Here is a 24,031-nt window from a genome sequence, read left to right as displayed (position 1 = left end):
TGCTCCAGAAATGGGCCAAAGGCACTTTGTCTTAACAGTCAAACTGAATTTTTATGCTAGAAACACTTCGGTCACCATCCTACAGAATAACTTCTCTCAAAGGTCGCCTACAGCACATTAACTGCCAAATTCAAAAAACACAAATAAAGGACAGTGTTGCAGAGGTTTCTAAAATTCCCACAGGGTCCAAAAGCATTTCTCAATCTTCATATTAAACAGCTTCTCTGTAGTATCTAATTATTCAATTCCCAATTCTTTATCATTAAATTTGTCATTTCTCGGAGCTTTGCAGAAGTTCTATGGTCACTCCAAACCTGAAGCTTCTAAAGCTGAACTTGGCTTCGTTTCTGCCTATTTCTACTGATACTAAAAAGCACTAGCAGTGCCAGGGTTCCACTCTGACTGAAACTGCATGTTGTCCTTTGAGTCCCTCCCTCACCCTAGTCCCACAAATCTATGCCAAATGTCAAGTATTACTTACTTGAGTTTCTCAAATCTGTCACTTCCTTTTCATTCCGATTTCAGGCCAAGTTCTGTCATTATTTGTTTTAAATCTGGGCACAAATACAGTCATCGTAACTTCTGCCTCTAAGTTCTCCTCAAATTTATCTTATACAACAACCCAAACCAGTCTTTCAAACCTGCTATCATTTTATCACTCCTGACTTTAAAATTTCCTAAAGCTCTTTACTTCCTTCCTAGTAAAATTCAAAAGCCAATGAATGTCCTCTGCAATCTAGCCCACACTATCTTCTCCTAAAACCAGGGAACCTCAAAACTGGAAGCCTAGAAATCATGCAAACGAGCAAACTGAAATTAAGACCAAAAAGGGTAAATTTCTCACTCTGGCCAAAATTAAGTTACCAAACCAGAAACTTAAAAACCTAAATCAGGATCTCCTAAATTTGCCTGGTAATAACGTGAATGACACCAAGATGTTTAATACACAGATTTCCAGGCCCTTCTGCTCTAAATTCTGATTCAGGTCGTCTGAGTCTGATCACAGGAATCTGTATATTTAAGAAGCACTAGGTGATTCTCATTTTCAGGGAAGAATGAGGAAACCTGACCTACATCTTGCAAATCTTCTATATTCTTTAACCAGATCAACCTTATCTTTCAACTATTATCTTATAAATACTCTGCTCTATCCAAAACCCTCTACTCACTGTCTCGATTATTCCTTGTTCAGAGGTTATATCATGCTCCCACCCACCCAAACCTCTAAACTTTCCCATTCCTTCCTATTCTAAGTTCTTCAAAATCTTAAACAATGCTTTCCATATAACCCCAATAATCAAGTACCATGTGGGTCTCATCTGTTGTAATTATGCTGCTAAGAATGGAAAATCAAAGCTAAAAAAAAAAAGTAAGAGAATACAAATTAATACTGGTTTTAGCCTGAAAGATAAAATGTCTTAAATGCTAGTTAAGCAGCAACAAAACAAAACAAGAAAAAATAAACTTTTCAAAACATTGAAATCAGAGTAGCTCTCACTTCTGTTACACTATTATACTTCACCATCATTAGATGACTTATGGTGTTTCAACCATGGCACCTAAGGCAAGGAGGAACCAGTAGGGGAAAAAAAATAGGGGCCTAAGTATTTTTGGTTTTTTGGTTTTTTTTTTTAAGTATACCCAGAGCCTAGATTTGTTTCTCTTCTCTATCCATACTTCTCATAAAACTAAAAAACCGCTTTCTCTTTTTCGCCGCCATCCTGCTGTGTGCGGCTTGCTGTTAATTGATCATGTCTTCTCACAAGACTTTCAGGATCAAGCGATTCCTGGCCAAGAAACAAAAGCAGAATCGTCCCATTCCCCAGTGGATTCGGATGAAAACTGGTAATAAAATCAGGTACAACTCCAAGAGGAGGCACTGGAGGAGAACCAAGCTGGGTCTCTAAGGCATCCCACATCACACGATGTCACACCTAATGGGCACCACGTATTTAATTAAGCTACTTGAAGATCATGTGTTCTATTCCATCACCCTGTAAACACCTTTCTGCCAGGCCGATAGATACCACTTAATCAGTGAAAGATTTTTCTGTTACTATAGCTCTGCATCAGTTGGTTGCTTTGGTAATAAATGTGAGACCTTTGAGCTAAAAAAAAAAAAAAAAAACTAAAAAACCTCATTTCCTCATAAAATGAGGAAAAACTTATTCCACAGCAATTTCACCTCTTCAGTGATTTCCATTTATGTCGTAATCTATAATCTACATTAAAATTAGCTGCTGATAAATACTAAAATAGAACTTCACCAATAAATCAGACAAATAGGTACCAAGCAAAAAAGCCAAAGATAAGTACTAAAATATTAGGCCATTCCATTTAACATATAATGTGAAGCTCCCCAGAGATATCCAACAGTAAATGTGATTTTATATTTAGTGTCTAAATAATCAAAATAAATTTCTGGCACAATACAGGCTATAATAGATCTTAATTTCTCCTGTCTCAAAATATCCCTAAATTTCAGCAAATAAATAACTTAAAGTATTATTAAATGGCCTAAAATTTAAATTATTAATACAGAACCTCAGCATCTGCAGAGTAGACCCTGATGTAACTTTTTGCCTATTTTTAAAGCTTGTTTTACTGTATTGGTATCATTACTCCAAATTTTAATTATCAAAAACTAGTGTTTCAACTCACCTTTCATTAGGTCAGAAGGATGAAGAAATAAAAATCCTTCTCCTCATTAAATTCACATACAAAGAAATCATAAAGGTAAAAATCCAAAGCTATATTGTTTTCTAGTCTTTAAATTGCAACTATAAAAATCTTTGTCTCAATGTGAACTCAATCTCAAACTCGCCTTTCCCCCACATTTCCTTATTGAATAGATTTTTTAAAGGATGTTATGAATGTTACTGTAATTAGCTCCACATACTGCTTTTAGAAACATTATTACCAATTCTGCAAACAATTCTGCTATAGAAGGAAATAACATTTTTAAAAAACTGTAAAACTTAAATGTGGCCAGAAAAAAAAAAACAAAAAACTGTTGGTGTATAATGTCTACTTGGACTACTTAAAATAGCTCTAATAATTTTAAGACAATTTATTACAAGTGGTCAGATATATAGCTTATCACCTTCTCTTTTTTTTAAAAATGGCACATTTACCCATCTACATAAAATTTTTTTTTAAATATTCATTACAGTCAACATTTTAGCACTTATGGGCTTACATTCTTACACAATGACCCACTGAGACTTGAAAGGATCTGCTGGGCTTTCAAGGGGGAGGAAAGGGGATTAAGATCACTGATTGGTTATTACAAGGACAAAGGTTAGAGACTTAAATATAGACATGCATTTAAAACTGCTGTGTATACATCTTAATGATTTCAAGATATACACAAATATAATCTACTTAAAATGTGTGGTAATGACTTTAAAGGTTCAATCAGATTTCCAAAGAAGAAACAAGCTTAACTGCAAACGCAGTATCCTGCTACTTAAAAAATCTTGGATAGAATTTCAACTACACCAAATCAGCTTTAAAGAAAAACAGTCACGGAAAATATGTCATTATGTAATAGAAAGACAGCTATGTGAATTTATCGCACTAAAGTGACCAAAAAATGAAATGCATTTAAATGATACTGTTTACAATGTGCAAGATTAAAGAATAGGATTAAAGAATAGAACCTAATCAACCACAGGATTGCAAAGCCTAAATCAAATGCCAGTGAGAGAACAGCATGATATTTTCTCATATACAACCACATATAAAAACATATGAAATAGCTCTTATAATGTTTAACTTTTAAAGCTTTCATAGGCTCCATTTTCAATCCAAAATACATCTAAAATTGCAAAGCTTATTCACAGAAATATATTACTGGTCACATAAAAAAACCTGAATAGAAGATTAAAAAGTACATATACCCTTATCCTTCCAATTTTTCTTCTGACAGTCCATCTCTTGTCACGATCTGCCCTCCAGATGCAATTATCAATTATGCATACCAACAGAAAAGCTGTAACTGCACAAATCTACCCTGTGAGACATGAAATACCCGTTTCCTCCACCGAAGTCTGCAGTCTCCGCTGCACAACTGCAGCAGAACTGAAGTCACCTGACGTCTTCTGGGTGTGGAACAGTCTGACGCAGTGCAATCTGTAACTAGGCTACTAATACTCAGGCACGACCGCCTTCCTCCTATGTGTTTATTGTTCTAGTCTTTTGCTTGTTGCTCATACCAAAGGGAGCTACTTTTCCAGGGAGAGGGGCAGGCTACCAAAAAGAAAGGGAAGAAAAGAGAGCTGTTCTTTTGTTAGAGTTAACCACTGAATATATCTGAAATGCATTTACAGCTATATGAAATCATTTTCTTTTCACAGTGGGTGAATGATGCCACTGGTTTTCAATTTCATTTAAAACCCTAAAATCAATAGTTACCTAATAAGGTAAAAATGGACCAATCCAAAGAGGGGTAATAGCTTAAATTTCAAGCCTGGGAAATGCTGAATCTCTTCGTACTTTCTCCTCTGAGTTTCCTAAGGCTTAAAACATTCAGCATTTGCACCCTCATGAGGCTATGAGTGGAGAATCACGAAATCAAATTATTAACATTTACTGAATATATGCTACTTCAAAAGAAAAAAACGGTTTTATTCAATCTCAGCAGTCTAATCTTTCTAATGCAACGCTATATCTTCTTTTACAATAATGGAAATCAGAGACTTAAAAATATATATTCCTAATCATCACCTGCTACAACTCAATCTTTCAATAATCTATTAAATATTACTGTAAGTACTATTAATAGATTCTTAGCTTGAAGAGAAATATTCATGTGCGAATTATATCATTTGCCTTGGGAAAATGACATAAGACTAAACCAAAATTTTACTGATAAATACAAAAACAAATCTATGTGCAGAACTTCCAAAATTTTTGCTCAACTTTCTAAAACTGGCATTCATTCCAGTGCAGAATATTATGTCTTTACTAATGTTCCACAATTAGTTTAACTGTCGCTAGCATTTAACCAAGCTATAGAGGCAATATTTAATGAGAGATCCGCTAAATGTTCTAAAGTGTGTGACAGGATGAAGTACTATAAGATATATGGCCTATGTACAGACGTACATACTTCTGAGGATGATATAGCTACAATGAAGTTGGTATAATATTTTCTGGAACTTACTGTAAAATTCTGCAAAATCCTTAGAATCAGAAGTGGTCAGGTCAATGACTCAGTTCTTTCTGTCTGCCTTTCTAACTCCATACATGGATAAAGCAAAGCAATTTTTAAAGAGAGTCTATTATTCTAAGCTCAAAAATTAGTATCTAATTTAAAATTTTATTCACTGGACCCATGTATATAATGTGCTATTTTTGAGAACCCTGTCACAAAGTCATACCACAGCTGAAAATGTCTGACTTCTCCATACAATACTTTGAAATCTCAAACTATTCAATTAAGTCTGAAATATTTCCAAAATACTATCTCTAACAACAAATCCCTTGAAACTGTAAAGACATATAAATACTTTAGCATTAGAATAAAGCACTCAAAAACAGTGCCCAAACAGTTTTCAAGTCAGAGTTTACTGCACAAATAGGAGAGAGAAAAAGATTTCTTGAGACAAAGGTATTTACCATTTATACTATTCACATCTGTTGGTACTTGATTTGATTGAAAACATTTAAAAACAGTCTCAGAGAGCAAGATAATAATAACCATTCATCTAAACACTGAATATACTTAAAACCTCCCCTGGCAGATTTAAAAGTTAAAACAGGAGCCCTGAAGTTTGATCTTACATACTGATACCTAATTCTTTAATTTTTAGGGTCTTGGCAATTGAAACTATTAAACTGGCAAGAACAACTAACTCCTACAAATCAACTGACATTTTGTCCATTTTTTTCTTAAAAAGTTTTAGAAGGGTTAAGTTTGGTTAGCTAAGCAAAAAAAGGACTAAAATTTAAAAGCCTGATGATACAAAACTGTTAAAAACATAAAGCCATAGAACTATGCTTTTAGTGAGGATCAAATGAATTATTATAAGCAAACGGCCTTAGGATAGTCCCTGACAAAAAGTAGGCCCTATATAAGTCCTAGTTATTTAACACTATTATTATGCTAAGCAAACGGCCTTAGGATAGTCCCTGACAAAAAGTAGGCCCTATATAAGTCCTAGTTATTTAACACTATTATTATGCTACAAATAACAATCAAACTAGTAGGAGATAAGGTACATAAAACACATCTAAGAAAGTGCATATATGAAGCCATTCAATTCTAGAGAATAACCCAATAACTTTCTAAACAAGTATAAGCATGCGGAAGCATGCAAGTGCATGCGCGCGCGCGCACACACACACACACACACCCACACACACACTACCGTGCTTTGCTACACAGTTCCATTATACTCCAGCTCAGAAAAATTTATACATTAGTTTGTAGGTCCTACTCCACATTAAAACCCAACATAACAGACAAAGGACATAAATCTGTTAAAAACTTACTTTCATTTATTTTGTTTTCCGTCAAATATTTAATATTTTGTTTTTAAAAAATTAATTCTTTCAAGGACAATTTTCAAATAGAACATACATCCCAACTTGTGTAAACAGCACTTTGATTATTTGGGACAGGAACCTATTTTTACCTTAAAAGTAAAAGATCCAAAGGAGGAGACCACACAAGATTGGCAGGGGGAAGGTGATAGAAGACATCCTCTTTTTTAAAATGCAAAATTAACCTTACAGAGTACTTTAAAATTTTCCAAAGTTCATGTTTGGCGACTTCTCACTCCTCAATATCCACATCCCTGGTGGACAAGCATGACAAAAACAAATGAAAACCTCCCCAAGCACGACTCTAACTCCTTTCCAAAGGGTACCCTGCTCTAAAATTACCAACATGCTCTAGATTTCTTTTCCCCTCATATCTCACATCAAAACTCTCATTTTCTTAGTGCACTTAACCTTAGTAGGAAAATGATATGATTAAATCAATTCCTACTAAAGAAAAAAAAAATTCCTTTCTCTATAACCTTCTCATGAAGATAGAAAAAGAGAATGTGTGTGTGTGTGTGTCTTTGTGTGTGTGTGTGTGTGTGTGTGTGTGTGTGTGTCTCTCTCTCTCTCTCTAAGTGGCAGAATTTCAGACTGAAGACTGTACTTTGGAACAGGAAGCAATATGTAAGCTGTAAGCGCTCCAGCCAGCCTTCCCAAGACATTCCTCCTTTCCCATTTCTTTCCTTCCTCTACTTCTGAACCCCAGAAAAATTCAAGTTTTTGTTTGTTTTTTTACAATGTTTAGAAAACAAGGGAAATAAATGAAAAAGATGTGGTCATTTGGATTTAAAGTGATACTCTCTAAGATTGCCAGTATACAATTCTTGATTGCTAAAATAAGTATATCTACTCTCTGGAAACAGAAAACCAGATTCATTTTTTTTTTAAATAAAGAATTAGGGGTGCCTGGGTGGCTCAGCAGGTTAAAGCCTCTGCCTTCGGCTCAGGTCATGATCCCAGGGTCCTGGGATAGAGCCCCACATCGGGCTCTCTGCTCAGCGGGGAGCCTGCTTCCCCCTCTCTCTCTGCCTGTCTCTCTGCCTACTTGTGATCTGTCAAATAAATAAATAAAATCTTAAAAAAAAAAAAAGAATTACAATTACAGAGGAGTTTTAAACTTATTTCAAAATGTAATTATCCTAAGCTATACAAAAATATAAACTAAACATATGTCTCATTAAACAATGCTATTTAATACCATAAGCTGTAATATAATGCCCTCTATGGACTAAATTATAGCACTTCAACATTAACTACTAAAGTGAATCTGAAGACATGGAGAAAGACTTTAGACTAGAAAATGAATGACAACACAAGTTCAAATGGCAAAAAAATGAGTATTTTAAAGTCTAAAAACAATTTCATATAAGTTGCTAAAAACATACTAAAATCCACAGAGAAATTAAAAGTGATATACTATTCAGTAAGAACTAAATAAATGCTAGCTTCATGTATTATAATCTAAAATAAATGTACATATTCCAAAAGACCCAAAGCATTTTTTAAAATTCAGAATAAAAAAATTAATAGTCACTAGTCTTTGAACGTATCTTTTAAAACTTGTATGGTTTCTCCAAACTACACAGGTTTGGGGGAATCTTTAAGGTCATTCCATATTTAAAATAACATGACTCAAGCATTTGTTTGATTCAGTACAATGTGTCAAAATCCTTTTATGAAGTTATTTTTAAAGTCATTTGTTAATGTAAAGTAAATATCTACAACTCACTAAATTTCTCTGGTCATCTGAATTTATTCCATATAATCAATTATAAAGCGTTCTGTAGACCTATTTACTATATCCAACACTAGATGGCACCAACACCCATCCAGTTGATTGTCTAAAATCTGGGCATGCAATCCAACAAAAACTGTCTTCTCAATTTTCAGACTCTTTCTGCCTGATACCAAGGGAACTAAAGATCAGAATATGATGGCAAGAGAAAAACAACTCCACCACCAAGAAAGCATGTGATCTCTGACCAGAATTCAAAATCAATTTTAAATAGCTAAGAATCAGGCATAAAAATAAAATAATACATACATGGATATTTTACTATGTGAAAACTGAAAATGTCCACTAAAATGTAGAGTAAAATAAAAATTGTTTGGAAAACTAACATACCAGGAGTTTTCATCCTTTGTAAAGATCTCTCATAAAATCAAAAACAGAGAAACATCTAAATTTAAAAATGGGCAAAGGGTATGAACAGGCAATTCACAAAAGAAATAAAAATAGTGAATAAATACGTGGAACATGTTCATTTTCACTAATAATCAAAAACCAAAACTGCAAGATACCTCTTCATCCTACAAAATGGTAAAGGTTTTCTGTTTTTGTTTTTTAAGTGCCAAAAACAGAATGTCTAGAAGGATACCTAAGAAATAAGCACATTCCAGGACTCTGAAGGAGTATGAGGTGACTAGCTGAGACAGGAAGAAGACTTACTGTCATTGTGCTCTTTGAATTTTGTATAATGTGGAAAATTTATCTAATAAGCAAAAGAATAAATATTAACAATTGTTGGTGATAGAGAAATGGGTGTTTTCTTACTTTAGTGGGGGGAAGTTAGTACAACTTTTCTGGCAGCCAGTTTTTGTCAAAACTCCTAAAAATGCTCATATTCATTTACCTAGGGTTTATTTCCAGTAATTTATGGGAAAGAATAATTCAGATATATAAAACATATTTAAATATAAAGAGTACAATAACAGCATTATTTATAAATTTAAAAGTCAGAAGCCATCTGAGAATCCAACAATAGCAAACTAATCAAATTATATGCAATACCAAGGAACACCAAACATTAAAAAATCATGCAGCAGAATAATGACATGGAAATGTCAGCATTATATAAGATACTGCTAATTTTTTTAAAGCTATAAACAATGTATAGACCATGATCCTAATTTGGCAAAACACTTATTTTTTCACTCCATCATAATGTATCCATATGCATAGAACATAGACTAGAAGAATATATTCTAAAGTATTAACAATTATGTCTGAGCTGTATGATTACAAATTTTTTCCATCTCAATAGATTTTTCTACTTCTCAAATTTGTACTATGAGCATGTATTACGGCACACTGTTTCATGTCTGTTGGTCTGATTTTACTGATAGCAGACCCTTCAAATTCTGACTATTGAAAGCACTGAAGCTCAAATAGATTAAAGCAACTGCCCAAGGTCATACACTGTGATCACTGATAAAGCCAGGATTAGAACCCAGGTCTATAAGATGCCCAAAATGAAGTTCTTTCAACCACACTATATTTAGTGTTCTCTTTTATGGCACATATTCATAATTATTTTCAATCTGTACTGTGCCCATAGTAAGCACTAAATAAATCCCCATTAATCTGACATTAAGTCACATTTAAATATAATCAATTCTTTTGTTAACAACAGTCTGTCTCTAATTTAGCTATATCATAAATTTACTAACAGATTTCCAGTTAAAGGCATTTCTACGCAATTTGTTAGATTAAGCATTTTAATTTTTCAGGCTACTTAAATTTCTTACTTTTATCAGATTAACTGCTCAGTGTCATAATTAAAGTCCAAGCAATAATTATCAAAAAGTGTCCTAAATACACTCACTAAAAATACATTTTAACCAAAACCTTAACATCTATAATGCTTTACTGAGAAATTTCAAAGGCTATATATAGTACATTCTTAAATTAATGTAAGAAAAGTTTTAAATCATTAACACTATCTAAATAAAGCTCTTATTCATGAACACATATAATAAGCATATATAAATTTGCAAAGGATAATTTTCAATTCTTTACCTAGATAAATGGACCCCTCTTAAGTTAGTCTTTCATTAAAATGGGAATACAACTTGGTTATTCTTCGATACACATAGTTTAAGTATAATGAATGACCAATCAAGTTGGTGGTGGTTTACACTCCAGCAAAACACAATCTATACTCATTTACAAACAGAAAATATTCTGTGCATTACTGGCAAACCAAGCAACCAACAAACATATTAAGCAATCACTATCATTAAGTGAAGATCTCAGTGATTTGGAAGAGACATTATTAGAACCTTTCTTTACCAGGAGCTTACCAACAACATAGCAGCTCTTCACAAGAGAGTGTTCAGTCTCCACATGCAAGCAGAAGTGTTATTTTGATACCCCTACTATGGAAAACCATGCAAGAAAATGTACATGATAAACAATGTTCTTGACTTTTAAAAAATGTCTTACACTGGTTAATGCCCCAACACAACAGGTATATAATAAAAGAAAAGTACCTTTGCTGCCTGCTAAATTTAGGCCTAACCATGCATTCCAAAAATGGAAAACAACTGAGAAGGGGACAAAACCTAAGTTGGAATCCCAGTTCTTCACCTATTGGGAAAAAGATCTTCCTTGTGGAATTAATAAGAATATAAATAAGAAAGTTAGCCCAATGTCTGGAACACACTTCAAAAACATTGTGCTTACTATATAATTTACTAAGTAACCTTGGGAAACAAGACTAAGCCCCAAATTTAAGTATTGTCATCCATAAAATGGTTCCTTCCTTCAAATTATGAAGGACACTAAATATGTGAAACTGCTTCATGGTTAGATTTCCCATAAATAGCGTTCTCCCATAGCCAGGTAAAATGATAAGAACTCAGTTTTTCTCAGTCTTTCAAAAGTCTCAAAAACCTCCAAAACAGAGAGAAAAAAAAAACAAAAACTGAGAGCAAATTGAGACAAATTAATCTAACTATATTTCATATATATTCTAACTGTAACCACACTAAGTTTGGGGAAAATAAAAGAAAGAAGAGAGAAAAAAACTAATCGAAGTAACTTATACTTGACTATATACATTCAATCTTGGAGTGTTGGGGTGGTAGATTTGCAAAATAATCCTATATTTTACTGTGTCTTCTATAATCATATTAGAAAACATTCTAAAACCATTTAGAAATATCAGAGAATTAAGCAAATGAGTAAATGTATTAGTAGTGTTAGCAGCAGGGTTCTCATTACAGAAGGAGCAAACAAATATGAAATGAAGGAAGAAAGAAATAATCCTTTGGGAATGGATCAGAAAAGGAGGTATTTGTATGAACTCACAATTTCAAATACAAGTATGTGTATGTGCTTAGGCTTATTTGTATGTACTTTATGTTTTAAGTAAGCTTTTTTTACCTCTGTCCACTGAAAGGCTAAAATGGGAAGACCTCAAGAAGGCAAGGAGTACTGGGGCCCAGCTCTTGATCTCTAACACTACTTCCAACTAAAAAGAATCAGGGATCCTTCAAGAAATGATTGATTTCAGGCCAGGACAGAGTAGGCATAAGATGAGCCTACGTTTTGTTATGCTAGAAAGAAGTGTTTCCCTCTCCCTCCCCAAAAAAGGATAGCTGTACATTCTTGAGCCAACTTAACAGGGCCCTTCCAAATCTGGGACAATTTACAACCAAACTAATTAAGTACAGTAATGAATTATAAACCACTAGGGGGAAAAGAGCAATTCATATATCTGTATTGGTAATTAACTAACTAATTAAAATCATAGAAAAGGAGGACTCTTGCTAACAGCAGAATGCCATAGACAACTGATAATTTTTCAATTCCAATGCTCCCTCCAAATTTATTATTTTGCAGCCTTCATGTTCAAGACTGAATCAAGCAAGAATCATCAACAGACATTAAATCTAAGAAGGAATTTTGATGGGGAGGGGGATATTTGCATAGTCTTGAAACAGCACCCCTCAGACTGCATATAAGCTGTAAGGAAAGAAAAAAGAAAGAAATTATATAGTACAGAAATGAGGAACCACCTTAACCAGATGGTGAAAACTAACATCATTAATAAGGGACTTATGAATAATGGGTATCTTCAGATATGATACTATGAGAGAGGTAAAGCATACTACTACATCATCTTCATTTGGCCATGAATCCATAATCTCAATCTAATCACTGAGAAACAGCAGAAAATGCAAAATTTAGAATGTTCTATTAAAAAGGGAGAAGGGGAAGGACCTATGCTCTTCAAAACTGTTAATGTCGTAATGTCGTAAGTGATAAATATTGGAAATGTAACAGATAAAACAGAAAACAACATGACAACTAAAAGCAAATTTTGGCCCTAGATTGGATCTTGTAGAGGACACTATACAGGACACATTATTAGGTTAAATGTCACATTAGAATATGGATGGTACATTAGAAAAAAAGTACTTTATCAATGGAAATTTTTGAAGTTAATAGCTGTACTGAGGTTACATAAGAAAATACCCTTTTTGAAGAATTTAAGGATAAAACAATGTATGTAACTTACTGTCAAATGGTTCAGGAAAAATAAGGATGTATTTAGGTATCCATATCTAGTTAATTATAGAAGGAGATCATAACTGATAAAGCAAATGGGAAAATATTAAATTTAGATGAAGATAGTAAGACATTCTTTGCATTTTTATTTTTGCAATTAAGTTTGATGTTACTTCCAAATAAAAGTTAATTTTTAAAAAGCAACTGTCCTTGAAAAAAAATTCTTCTAAATGATACTGTTGTTTATTTCAATTCTACTTAATTCCAGTCACAGAAAATTTAGCATCTAATGTATCATAAAACCCTTGTTTCGCATAGATTGGTGTTTCAGTTTAGTTCCAACAAAAACCTCAATGTTTCTTTTCACTTTGTTACCCACGACCAGTCTGCAAATCCACTATGTCCTTAGATGCAAGTAAGTAGGTTGCTACATACTGACCATAACATCCGTATACATACATCTGCCCCAAAGATACCAAAACAGAACCTCAAAAACTTTTTATCATATTTCATATAAATGAACAGGCCTATGTGTCCACTCACATTTGCTATCTGTAACTTCCATAAGATCTTCTCTTCTGCAGAGGCTTTCTTAATATCCCAAGGAAGAGCTAGCCTCTCTGTAACTTTGTTTTGGTGAACTTCTACTTCCAATCATTATATACTTATATCCCTAACCTGACATTCCTATGCCAAACTTCCATGCCATCATCTAAGGAAAGCATTTCAATTGTCATGTGGTAGTGTTGCCTGTTAGTTAACTATTCTTTTTCAGAAGTTTCACTATCTTGGTCTGTACACATGTAGTATAAATGTACACAATTATTAGAATATTTTACCTTCTACCTGTTTTATTTTTAAAATGAGTGAAAATTAAAAAATTAAAGTGCCAAAAAATCAATGTATTTTAGATAAAAATGGAAACCATAAATCTTTAGCTACAAATTTTTCGAAGTAAAGAAAGAACATATATGAAATGCTGAGCCTAGATCATCAAAACCTGCCTCTAAACAATGAAATAGTTAAAGAAAAAAATGTTAATTATGACCTAAGAAAAAAAATCAATATTTACATTTTATTATTAAGTTTGATAAAATGCCTTTATCAAGGGAGAAGAGGAAGACTAGCATTCATTTTTTTCATAATAAATCTTATCCAAAACTATTAGTAAGGCATCAAAGCCTACATGATAATAGCTTGCTCATCCTTCTTACAAATCAGTCTTTCTTCCCAAAATTAAAACTGAATTCTGCCAACAAATGTCATTTTAAGAGAACAAGGAGAATTGAATAATAAATCATCCGAGGAAATTAGTATTTTGTTATTTAGTATTTATCAATACTTTAATATTTAACTATATATTCAGTAATAGGACCCCCAAAATTTTTAGAACACACCTAAGTATATTACAATTAGGGATGGTATAAAATTTTTAGTCATCTGAGAACACAGCCTCCCTAATGTTCTTGTCTCTTGATACTCTTGGTACATTTGACTTCGGTACACTTAACCATGTTTTTTTTGAAGATGGGGAAGCACTTGTACCCTTATAATATATGTTACAATGTTTAGCTATGTCCTTACAAGTTTGCTTTCACCAGGGGACTGAAAGCTGCCTGAGGGCAAGACATTGTCTTAGTCTTCATCTTCCTCCACACCTCTTCCAAAGGTGGTATAAAGCACCTTAAAGCAACTATCCACTGCTTAAAACAGATGTCTATTAAAATTAAAGTCAAAGAAACAACAAGTCCCAAGGACCTAATTCAATCCCTTTCTTCTTATAGAGAAGGAAATTTATTTCTAGAGAGATAAAGTGGTTGTCAGTGGTACAGCCAAGACTACAACTCACATCACTCACAGTGTTTTGTTTTGTTTTGTTTTTGAAGATTTTATTCATTTATTTGAGAGAGAGAGAGAGATCACAAGTAGGCAGAGAGGCAGGCAAAGAGAGAGGGGAAAGCAGACTCCCCACTGAGCAAGAGAGCCCATGCGGAACTTGATCCCAGTACCCTGAGATCATGACCTGAGCAGAAGGCAGAGGCTTAACCTACTGAGCCACCCAGGCACCCCCACCCACAGTGTTTTTATTACACCACAGTGACTTCTCCTTTGTATGACTTCTATAGCATATATATATTGGGTGTATCCAAAGAGTTTTCTATTCACTAGGGAGCTGCTAGGACACTTAATTAAAAAAACAAAACAGGGACACCTGGGTGGCTCAGTTGGTTAAGCCTCTGGTCAGGTCATGATCTCAGGGTCCTGGGACCAAGCCCCACATCAGGCTCTCTGCTCAGCAGGGAGCCTGCTTCCCCCTCTCTCTCCGCCTGCCTCTCTGCCTACTTGTGATCTCTCTCTCTGTCAAATAAATAAATAAAATCTTAAAAAAAAAAAACAACACTGAGCAAAAGAAGCATGAGTAACAGTTTTGTTCAGAGAAAAGACTTCAATAACTATTTTGTAAAGAGAATGCTCAACCACGGCTTTTACTTCTTCAACCACCCCTACTTAGCCTTCAAAGGCACTGTCCTCTTCCCTTACTTAATTCCAAACTATTACACTACGATCAGTATAGGCCAAGATCCCTAGGTTTAGTAAAATCAGTCCAAGGAACTGCTGTCTCTGGAGTGCTCCAATCTACTAGGGCACTGCTAACAGTGCTGGGAAGAAATGTTGAGTAAAGAAGTGGGACTTCACAAGCTGTTATAAATCACTGCTCACATCAGTCAGTGTGTGTCTGTGGTCTTCACCCACACTATATCATTACCATGCTGCTCTGGGATTCTCACTCTTCTTTCTACCAGTGTCTCCTAAACCATTTTATTGGGCTGTTTAAAAATCCTCATTCCAGAGGTGCCTGGGTGGCTCAGCTGGTTGAGCATCTGACTCGTGGTTTCAGCTCAGGTAGTTATCTCAGGGTTGTGAGATGGAGCCCTGTGTCCAGCTCCACGCTCAGTGCAGAATCTACCTGATATTCTCTCTCTCCTCCCCCCTCTTCCCCTCCCCCTGTGTCCTCTGTCTCTCCAAAATAAATAAATGTTAAAAAAAACAAAAACAAAAAAAAACCCATTCCAATGTGAACTATCTCCCCTAATCTTCAACTTCTTTACTGAATATTCCTGCCAGTACCTCCTTTCACTAAAACCTGGCTCTACCTTGATGATACCGCTTTTCCCATTAACTCTAAATGGAGGTTACTCTCTTATACCTGCATACCTGAGTGACAGGAGGAGAGGTCAGTACTGTTCTTAGCTCACCAATGCTGCTTCAAGATGTTCTCAGAGGCCCTGGGCAAAGTTCAAGTTATTCGGCTATAACATTCTCTATCTTTCCTTACTGCCTCAATCTACCATTCTGCCAGCTGCCCCATTTGCCCTTTTACCAAAATCTTTTGTCCCTAATTTCTATTCTTCTCCACCCCAAGTCCTGCCATTATCCTGTGTGACTTTATGAGAGCAATCCAATTTCTCAGCCTCATGGTTTGTTTGACCTTTGCTCTAGCAACCTTCACCCCACTCAACATCAGCCCTTGCCTCACTGCCAAACTTTGGCCATTATAATCCATCTGGAATTCTAAATTAAACACCGAAAAAACAAATATACGTGCACAATCCTACTTTGTTTGACTACAACCTCCAAGCATTCTGTGTTCATATTTTTATTCTTTTTACTCTTAGTTCTTAGATCTAATTTGAACCACAAGGTCTGTGACCTTCTATTCAACCATCTATCAACTCCCCCTGCTCTCTTCTTTACATTCTTCAACTTAGTTTCCACAGTCCATCACATCAAACTACTACTGTCTTCAATTCCTTTGATTTACTATCCTTTCACGGGGCCAGACCCCTCTAGCAAAACACAAGTATGAATCAATATAAGCATCTGCCTTCCCTGAATCTACACCTAGGATGTTAGGCACAATTAAAGAAAAATCACTGTGTTATACAGACTACCCTTCAACCTTGACTAGACTCTTCATACAAAGCCTTTGTTTCCCTAGTCAGACCTCTTCCACCCAAGCATGTTCCAGTTCATTCTCAGCAAATGACCTAACATATTGCTTTAAAGAATAAACACACACCATCATACACTTCCCTCAAATTCCAGCCACAAAAACTAGCAGTATCAACACCCATACTTTCCCTTCCATTAACTACAATCAATGTCTTCCAATGTTTCTTATTTATATGCCAATTTCTCTACCTGAATTCTGGATCTCATACTGTCCCATCCCCTCCTGACTTTCTACTAGCACCTTTATTTAGACTTTCCCTTCCATCTTTAGTAAAAGAAAAAGGCCCTTCTTCAACTCTATCCTCTACCTTATTCTTGCTATCATTTTTGCTCCATCTCCATGATCTTGAGCTTTTTTTTTTTTTTTTTTTTTGGGGGGGGGCGGGCACAAAAGCAAATGAGCAAATGAGGGGGAAGGGCAGAGGGAGAGAGAGAAATCTCAAGCAGGCACTGAGCAAGGCTCAAACTCACCACCCTGAGATCATGACCCAAGCTGAAATCAAGAGTTGGATGCTTAACCAACTGAGCCATCCAGGCACCCCATGATCTCAAACTTCTTAAAAACTGCCAACATTTAGTATCCATTTACTCAAGTCTCCTTCACTCCTCACAGCTAGCCCTGCCCACCCACACCACCTACCATTGTTAGGCCAACACCTTCCCTACTTTTTGACAGATTCTCAATCCTTATCTTAACTCAGCTTTCTTGACTTTGATAATGCTGACCAATTCTTCCACTTTTAAAGCTTCCCCTTTTCTTGGCTTTCCCTAGTTGATATCCCCGGCTTTAATTACTGGTCTGAGCCCATGATAAATACACACATACAGCCAAAGTCTCTGTCAAAAGCTTCATATATTTAATATCCACCACTTCTTGGAGGTCTCATAGGTACTTTAATACCAAAATATTCAAAACTTAATTTTTTATCTTCTCTCCTTAAACCCACTTCATTCTCTCATATCCCCTAATTCAGTTTCTCATACTGCCATACATGCATTTGAAAACACAAGGAACCCAGGATTCCTGGAATCATCTATAACTTCTTCCTTATCCTTCATGTCCATATCCAATCAAACATCAAGTCCGCTCTCTTCCCACTGAGTTAATATTCATAATCTCTTCCTTCTTAGACTATAACAACAATCTCTAACCTTGTCTCTCTGCCACTAATACCACCCATCTCCAAAACATAAGTATACTCAATAAATAGTAATCACTACACATTTTTACAGAAAACACAGCTAAATCAGAATACTAATTAAAAAACACAAGTGCAAATCACTCTACACAAATCAAGTGTGTCGGAAATGTAGCATCAAAAGAAAAAATGACAATCCCTACTTTTCAGAAGAATTCCTAATAGCATAGCTCAATTTATACTTTTCAACAAAATGTCTGCTACTCAATATGCTTAACACCATACGTATTACTGGTAAATACAGCAGTATATTGAAATAGTGGAGACATGTTACAGAAATGTGGTTTCATAAAAATTTAAAATGAAGTAATTTCTGGGAAAACCATAGTAAATACATTTTAAAATATTTTGTTTTAATACCTCTTGCTCTTCATGCTATGAGCAAATACTGAAGGAAAAGAAAAGACAGAAAGACATTAGCTGATTCTAATAAAATCTTCTAGTTCCATAGTATAATACAAAAAGGAGCAGTGAGTAATTGTGTGGAAAAAAAGTTACACGCAAGGGCGAGTAATGAGTACAAGAGGAGTTAAAAAAAAAAAAACGCACTAAAACTTCTGAGACAGTAGAAAAGAATTCTTATTAATGTGATATATTAGAGACTATAAATGTAATATACTACAGAAAATGCAGTGGAATGTTCCATGATAAGTCAAAAGGTGGCAAGAAAGTACAAAACAATGTATGGACTGATTACCTGAAGTTTTACTCAGCTCTGCTGAAAATATAGCAGATGGTGATCTGTTCTCTTGCTCTGTATCAGAAGGGGTTTTTTTCTCAGCTTCTTTCACAAGAACTGTGGGTTTGACTATACTGCCTATTTCTGTTTGAGTGGCCAAAGGAGAAACATCTGGAGGCAGTAAGGGCACCTTCGAAATATCAGACCTATCTTTGAAGAGTTCATCTGGGACATGGACTTTATCTTCCTCTTTAGGTTGTACATTCTTGAAAGAAAGGTCATGAGGTAACTCTGAGCCAGGTAATGACCCAGCTTCATCCTGGACATTAGCAATCTCATATTTGTGGGATACTTCTAGATCAGTATATTCCCCGGTTAATTTAGGAGAAGAATCCGTTTTAGAACTGACAAATGTAGGGAACTCATCTATAATCTCAATTGGAGATGAATCTGAAAATGTTTCACTCTCCCTCACTTTTGCTTCCTTAGCAATAAATACGCCGTCATCTGAATAAACTGCAGTACTGAGTTCCTTCATCTGCAAAGGAATTTTCTCCTTTTGGGTTAGTGCTGAAACTTCGGGAGATAAGGCATCCTTTGTGGTATCTAAATTGGGCTGAAAAGATTCCAAATACGGCTTTCCCCCCTCAGGTGGTCGTGAAGCACTGAGTTTTTCCTTAGTTTCATGTTCCATCACTGACTGAGAAGTGGCCATGAGATTTTCACTCACAAGTATCACGGCTTCATCTTGTTTTGGTGGAACTTCAGGTATTGAATCATCACTAAATAAGTCCACCGGTTCAGAATCAGGTGAGGAATCCTCAACTAACTCAGAATGATCAGCCACTGGCTGTGCAACTTTTGCTATTTCTGAGTAATCGGAGAAATCGGAAGATGGTTCAGTAGAGAGCTTTGTTTCTTTAATTAAATCACATGCAATGGATATATAAGGAGTTTCTGTTTCTTGAACAGCTACGTTAGTACTTTCAGGCTCTTTCATTTCTTCCTTTATTCCGGATACATTTTTTAGGGATACATTCATGGCCTCTTCATACGGTGGGGGATTTTCCGGCTCAGGTTTTCTGCTTTCATACTTAGCAGAAGGAGGAGCTTCTAGCTGGGATGAACTGGGCTGCGCGGCAGGGGCAGCAGCACCGGGAACTTGAGAATTTAATGGTGCTTCCATAACAATGTCAGGCAACACCGGTGAAGGAGTGGCTTCAGATTCTTCAAAAGACGGGCAAAGCTGAGACGCCACAGGGTAGAGCGACTCCTGCAGGGCTTCTGACGTTTGAACCAAGTCCATTTTTGTTTCAAAAGCAATCTTTGTACCTGTAGCTTCATTCAATTCACTTTCACACGCTTCCTGTACTAAGTCTGGGGTTAGACCTTCAGCCATGCTTGCCACTACTTCCGCAGTCACCTTTGACACACTGTCTGTTGTGACATAATCGGCCTCAGAATCCTGTGTGGCTACAAGGAAAGGGTTTGATGTTTTGGTACTAAAATTCTTCTCCGTTACAATCTGGGCCTTTTTTTCTTCTATCTTTTTTTCATCTGTCTTATTTTCTGAAGTATGGTCTTCCAACAAAGGAAAGATGTTTGTCGAAAGGTTTTCAGTTGCTGTTGGGTTAAAAGGAGCACATGTGATATATGCTCCTGAACCATCTTTCACAGCTTCTGGTGTACTGGGGAAAGAAGTATCATCATTACTGCTTTCACTATCTTTTTCATGATTTGTTTGCTCAGGGCTATCAGCGAAACATTTCTTACCCACTTTACTCTCCAACGTGCTCTCTACATTACCTCCATCACTATCTTGCTTATGAGTGTCTTTTACATCCCCAACTCGCTCAAATGGTTTGAAGTCTGCATATTCTTCCCTCATAGGAGCTTCTGCTGCAATTCCCTTTTCAATGAAACTGTCCTTTGTTTTTTCTGGAGACATAACTTTGTCCTCTTCTTTAACTGATTTATTAGTAAGAGCCATGGGTAACTCTTGTTGATTACGAAGGACGTTATTACTAACTAAATCCTCTTTTTCATCTTCATTCTCTTCCCTAGGATTTGCTACTATTATGGCAGATTCTGCTTTTGGAGAGCCACTAAATGATAATCTCATTTCTGAGTATTCCAATTGTGAAAACTCGGCTAAATCTCTGTCTACAAATGGATATTTTGCCTTCTCTGTGAACTCTTTAGAAGCTTCAGTTGAGGTTTCTTGAAGTGTTCCTTCAGTGCGTGATACCGGTAAATTACCAAGATATTCATGTTCTTTAAAAGAAGCAGCTGAGAGGGGAGACAGAGAAGGAAGAGAAGCAGCAGTTTCAAGCAGGACAGATGGAAAATCCTCTTGACCAGCGGAAACAGTGTTACCTGGCTGCTCCTTCAAGTCCATAATTTTTTCTGTGACCATGGACAGAAAGGAAAGTTAGAGAATGCCAGCGTTCTCAGAGTTAATGCAAGTTTTATGACAGATTCAAAATACGGTTAGTAAAGAGTTAATGTTAACTAAAATTAAATGTTAGTAACAATAAATAATCAAGTAGTCTTGAATCATTACTGAAAAAAATTAAAGCTATTGTCAATAAAACGTGCATGGCTACAAAGCCAATTATATGCTATGAAAAGGCAAAAATTGAGTCTCTGAGGAAAAAATCTCCAGTATAATCAATTGAGAAAAGCTACTTCTAACAAGTTTTAGAGGAAGACAAAGAATTTGAGAAGAGTTTGACAGTGCAGAAAAGACACTGAATAATTAAATTTTTAAAAGAGTGGCATTCATTTCTATGAAAGCCTTTCAGCTATAAGTGCATTTGGAAAAAAGGACTAGTCAATATATAAATATAAATCAAGGGTCCAAGAATTCCATATATATATATATACATATATATCTCCAATTTATTGGTTCTGTCCATTTCTCTCTTGGACATACATATAAAATATAAATTTCAACTTTTTCAATAGACAAACATTCTTGGAACCATGCTAATTTTTGGTAAACTCAAACCACTCTGTACAGAATTAATAAAACTAAAGAGTTAAAGTTAGAATACACAGAGGATAAAAGGCTAGCAGAAAGAACTTGCCTGCAGAGGAGTGTATCACAGGCTCATATGCAGCAGGAAGAGCAAAAAGTGTCTCATCTGAAAAACAAATAGAATATAACCTCAGCAGAAATAAAGACAGAGTTTGAAGGAGACTAAAGGTAAGAGGAGCAAGCAAGGGTTCAGTTTGTAATGAGTTAACACAAAACTTTTACAAAGAAAAAGCCAAGATGGAAAAGAAAAAGTAGTACTATCAGTAGTACCATTAATTCAGATTATCATATATATTACAAAGATGATTAAATGATATCCACAGAACCTATCATTTCTCAAGAGGCAATAATATGTTTATGTTAAAGAAATTTCATAAACCAAAGTGATTTTAAGATACTATTTTTCTCAGTTAATACATGGCATCCAAACTTTTATTCACATTTTCAGATAAGTAAATTTTTTTGCCCTAATCAAGGCCAAAATTTTAAAAATGCATTTGAATAAAATTAATAATTACTTTTGCTTAATCCTTTTTTATTAGCGTATGTTCAGCTTAGAAGAACACTTTCAGAAAATCATGCATATGTTCTTATATTCCAGGTTGTCTATCTCTAAAGGAAAACATTCCAATAGTCACTGTACACTACTCTGTGAGAATATTAGTGCTGCATACCACTGTTCAAATTGCAAAGAAAACACTAATTGTCATTAGGAAGATAATTATTATCATCAGTCTTGTTTTGTTTAAAATTAACATTGAGGGATACCTGTTATTCTTTCTTTTTTTTTTTTTCTTTTTTTGAGAGAGAGAGAGATAGAGAGAAAGAGCATGCACACATGATCAGGGAAAGGGGCAGAGGGAGAGGAAGAATCTTAACCATTGCTCCACACTCAGCACAGAGCCTAAAGTGGATCTCATGACCCTGAGATCATGACCTGAGCCAAAAATCATGAGTCCAATGCTGAATCCACTGAGCCACCCAGGCATCCCAAGGGATACTTGTTATTCTAAGTGTTTTACATGCGGGAAAACGCTTTTGTTGTAAGTGGCGTTAATATCCCCCATTTTACCGGTTGAAAACAACCTGTAATTGTTGGGAGGTCATTAGGATTACAGGAGGTCAGGACAGCGGGACCATAGTCTGATAGGGTTAGTGCCTTTATAAGAAAAGACACTAAAGAGCTTGCTCATGCCTGTGTGACAACACTTCCTCCTTGTCTCAGCTCCTCCTCTCCCTCTCTCAGAGCAACATTAGGAAGCCATGTGAGTGAGTGCACAGTGAGATGGCAGAGATAAGCCAAGAAAAGAGGCCTCAGAATGAAACCTACCCTGACTAAATCTTGATCTTAGACTTTCCAGCCTCCAGAATTGTGAGAAATAAATTTCTGTTGGTTAAGCCACCCAGTCTATGGTATTTTGATGTGGCAGCCCGAGCCAACTAATAAACTACATATTGGCATATTAAGCTTGCACAATGTCACTTTATAGCTGCAGTTGGAAGATCCTGAGCTAAAGGTCTTCTGTGGTTTACACTAGAGAAAGGACTCTAGCAAAAGATAATTTGAAGGGGCGCCTGGGTGGCTCAGTGGGTTAAAGCCTCTGCCTTCAGCTCAGGTCATGACCTCAGGGTCTTGGGATGAGCCCCACATCCGGCTCTCTGCTCAGCGGGGAGCCTGCTTCCCCCTCTCTCTCTCTATGCTTGCCTCTCTGCCTACTTGTGATCTCAGTCTGTCAAATAAATAAATAAAATCTTTAAAAAAAATTTAAAAAAAAAAGACAATTTGAAATAGCTTGAGGAATGACAGGAAGGTATTCCTTTAGTGTAGAGGACCTAATAAATCTGGACATTTTTTTTTAAAAGATTTATTTATTTGACAGAGATCACAAGTAGGCGGGGGGGGGGGAGCAGGCTCCCTGCTGAGCAGAGAGCCCAATTCAGGGCTCAATCCCAGGATCCTGAGACCATCCATGACCTGAGCTGAAGGCAGAGGCTTAACCCACTGAGCCACCCATGTGCCCCTAAATCTGGACATTTCTATCTGGAAGGACAACCTAGTCAAGGTTGATCAATAGAAAAAAACAGAGATGTGGCTATCATGAACATGGACATGTCTCCCAAAGTCATCCCCCTTGGTGAATAAGAGTTAAATTCACAATGTCATAATATTTTAGATAAATCCACATTGGGCATGATACCATATCTGAAGGATTCTCAGACTAGGTAATGAGGGGAAAATCCATGGTATACAT

The 24,031-nt window shown here is 35.7% G+C and overlaps 2 protein-coding genes across 5 annotated transcripts in view; one reads left to right on the top strand and one right to left on the bottom strand.

Annotated features, from left to right (window-relative positions):
* The window catches only part of RTN4 (reticulon 4), a 72,886-nt gene that overhangs the window by 30,556 nt on the left and 18,299 nt on the right, over positions 1 to 24,031 (bottom strand). Inside the window, exons 2-3 of one of the 4 annotated variants that reach the window (XM_032877767.1) lie at positions 21,829 to 21,885; positions 18,758 to 21,145 (exon numbers count right to left, since the gene is read on the bottom strand). The exons of 1 other annotated variant lie outside the window; for it this stretch is intronic. In XM_032877767.1, coding sequence (XP_032733658.1) covers positions 18,758 to 21,145; positions 21,829 to 21,885 — 2,445 coding nt within the window. Of the gene's footprint in view, positions 1 to 3,902; positions 4,139 to 18,757; positions 21,146 to 21,828; positions 21,886 to 24,031 lie in introns of those variants that run through there. 2 more of the 4 variants (XM_032877768.1, XM_032877770.1) reach the window with 2 other exon arrangements.
* LOC116879501 (60S ribosomal protein L39) lies at positions 1,705 to 2,027 on the top strand. The gene has a single exon (XM_032877771.1). It carries the CDS (start codon positions 1,752 to 1,754, stop codon positions 1,905 to 1,907), a length of 156 nt encoding a protein of 51 aa, XP_032733662.1. The 5' UTR covers positions 1,705 to 1,751; the 3' UTR covers positions 1,908 to 2,027.

Source organism: Lontra canadensis, unplaced genomic scaffold (genome assembly GCF_010015895.1).
Source record: "Lontra canadensis isolate GAN:19392208 unplaced genomic scaffold, GSC_riverotter_1.0 scaffold61, whole genome shotgun sequence".
Taxonomy (NCBI): domain Eukaryota; kingdom Metazoa; phylum Chordata; class Mammalia; order Carnivora; family Mustelidae; genus Lontra; species Lontra canadensis.
The sequence above is the reverse complement of the archived record's forward strand: the minus strand, read 5'-3'. Positions and strand labels throughout refer to the sequence as shown.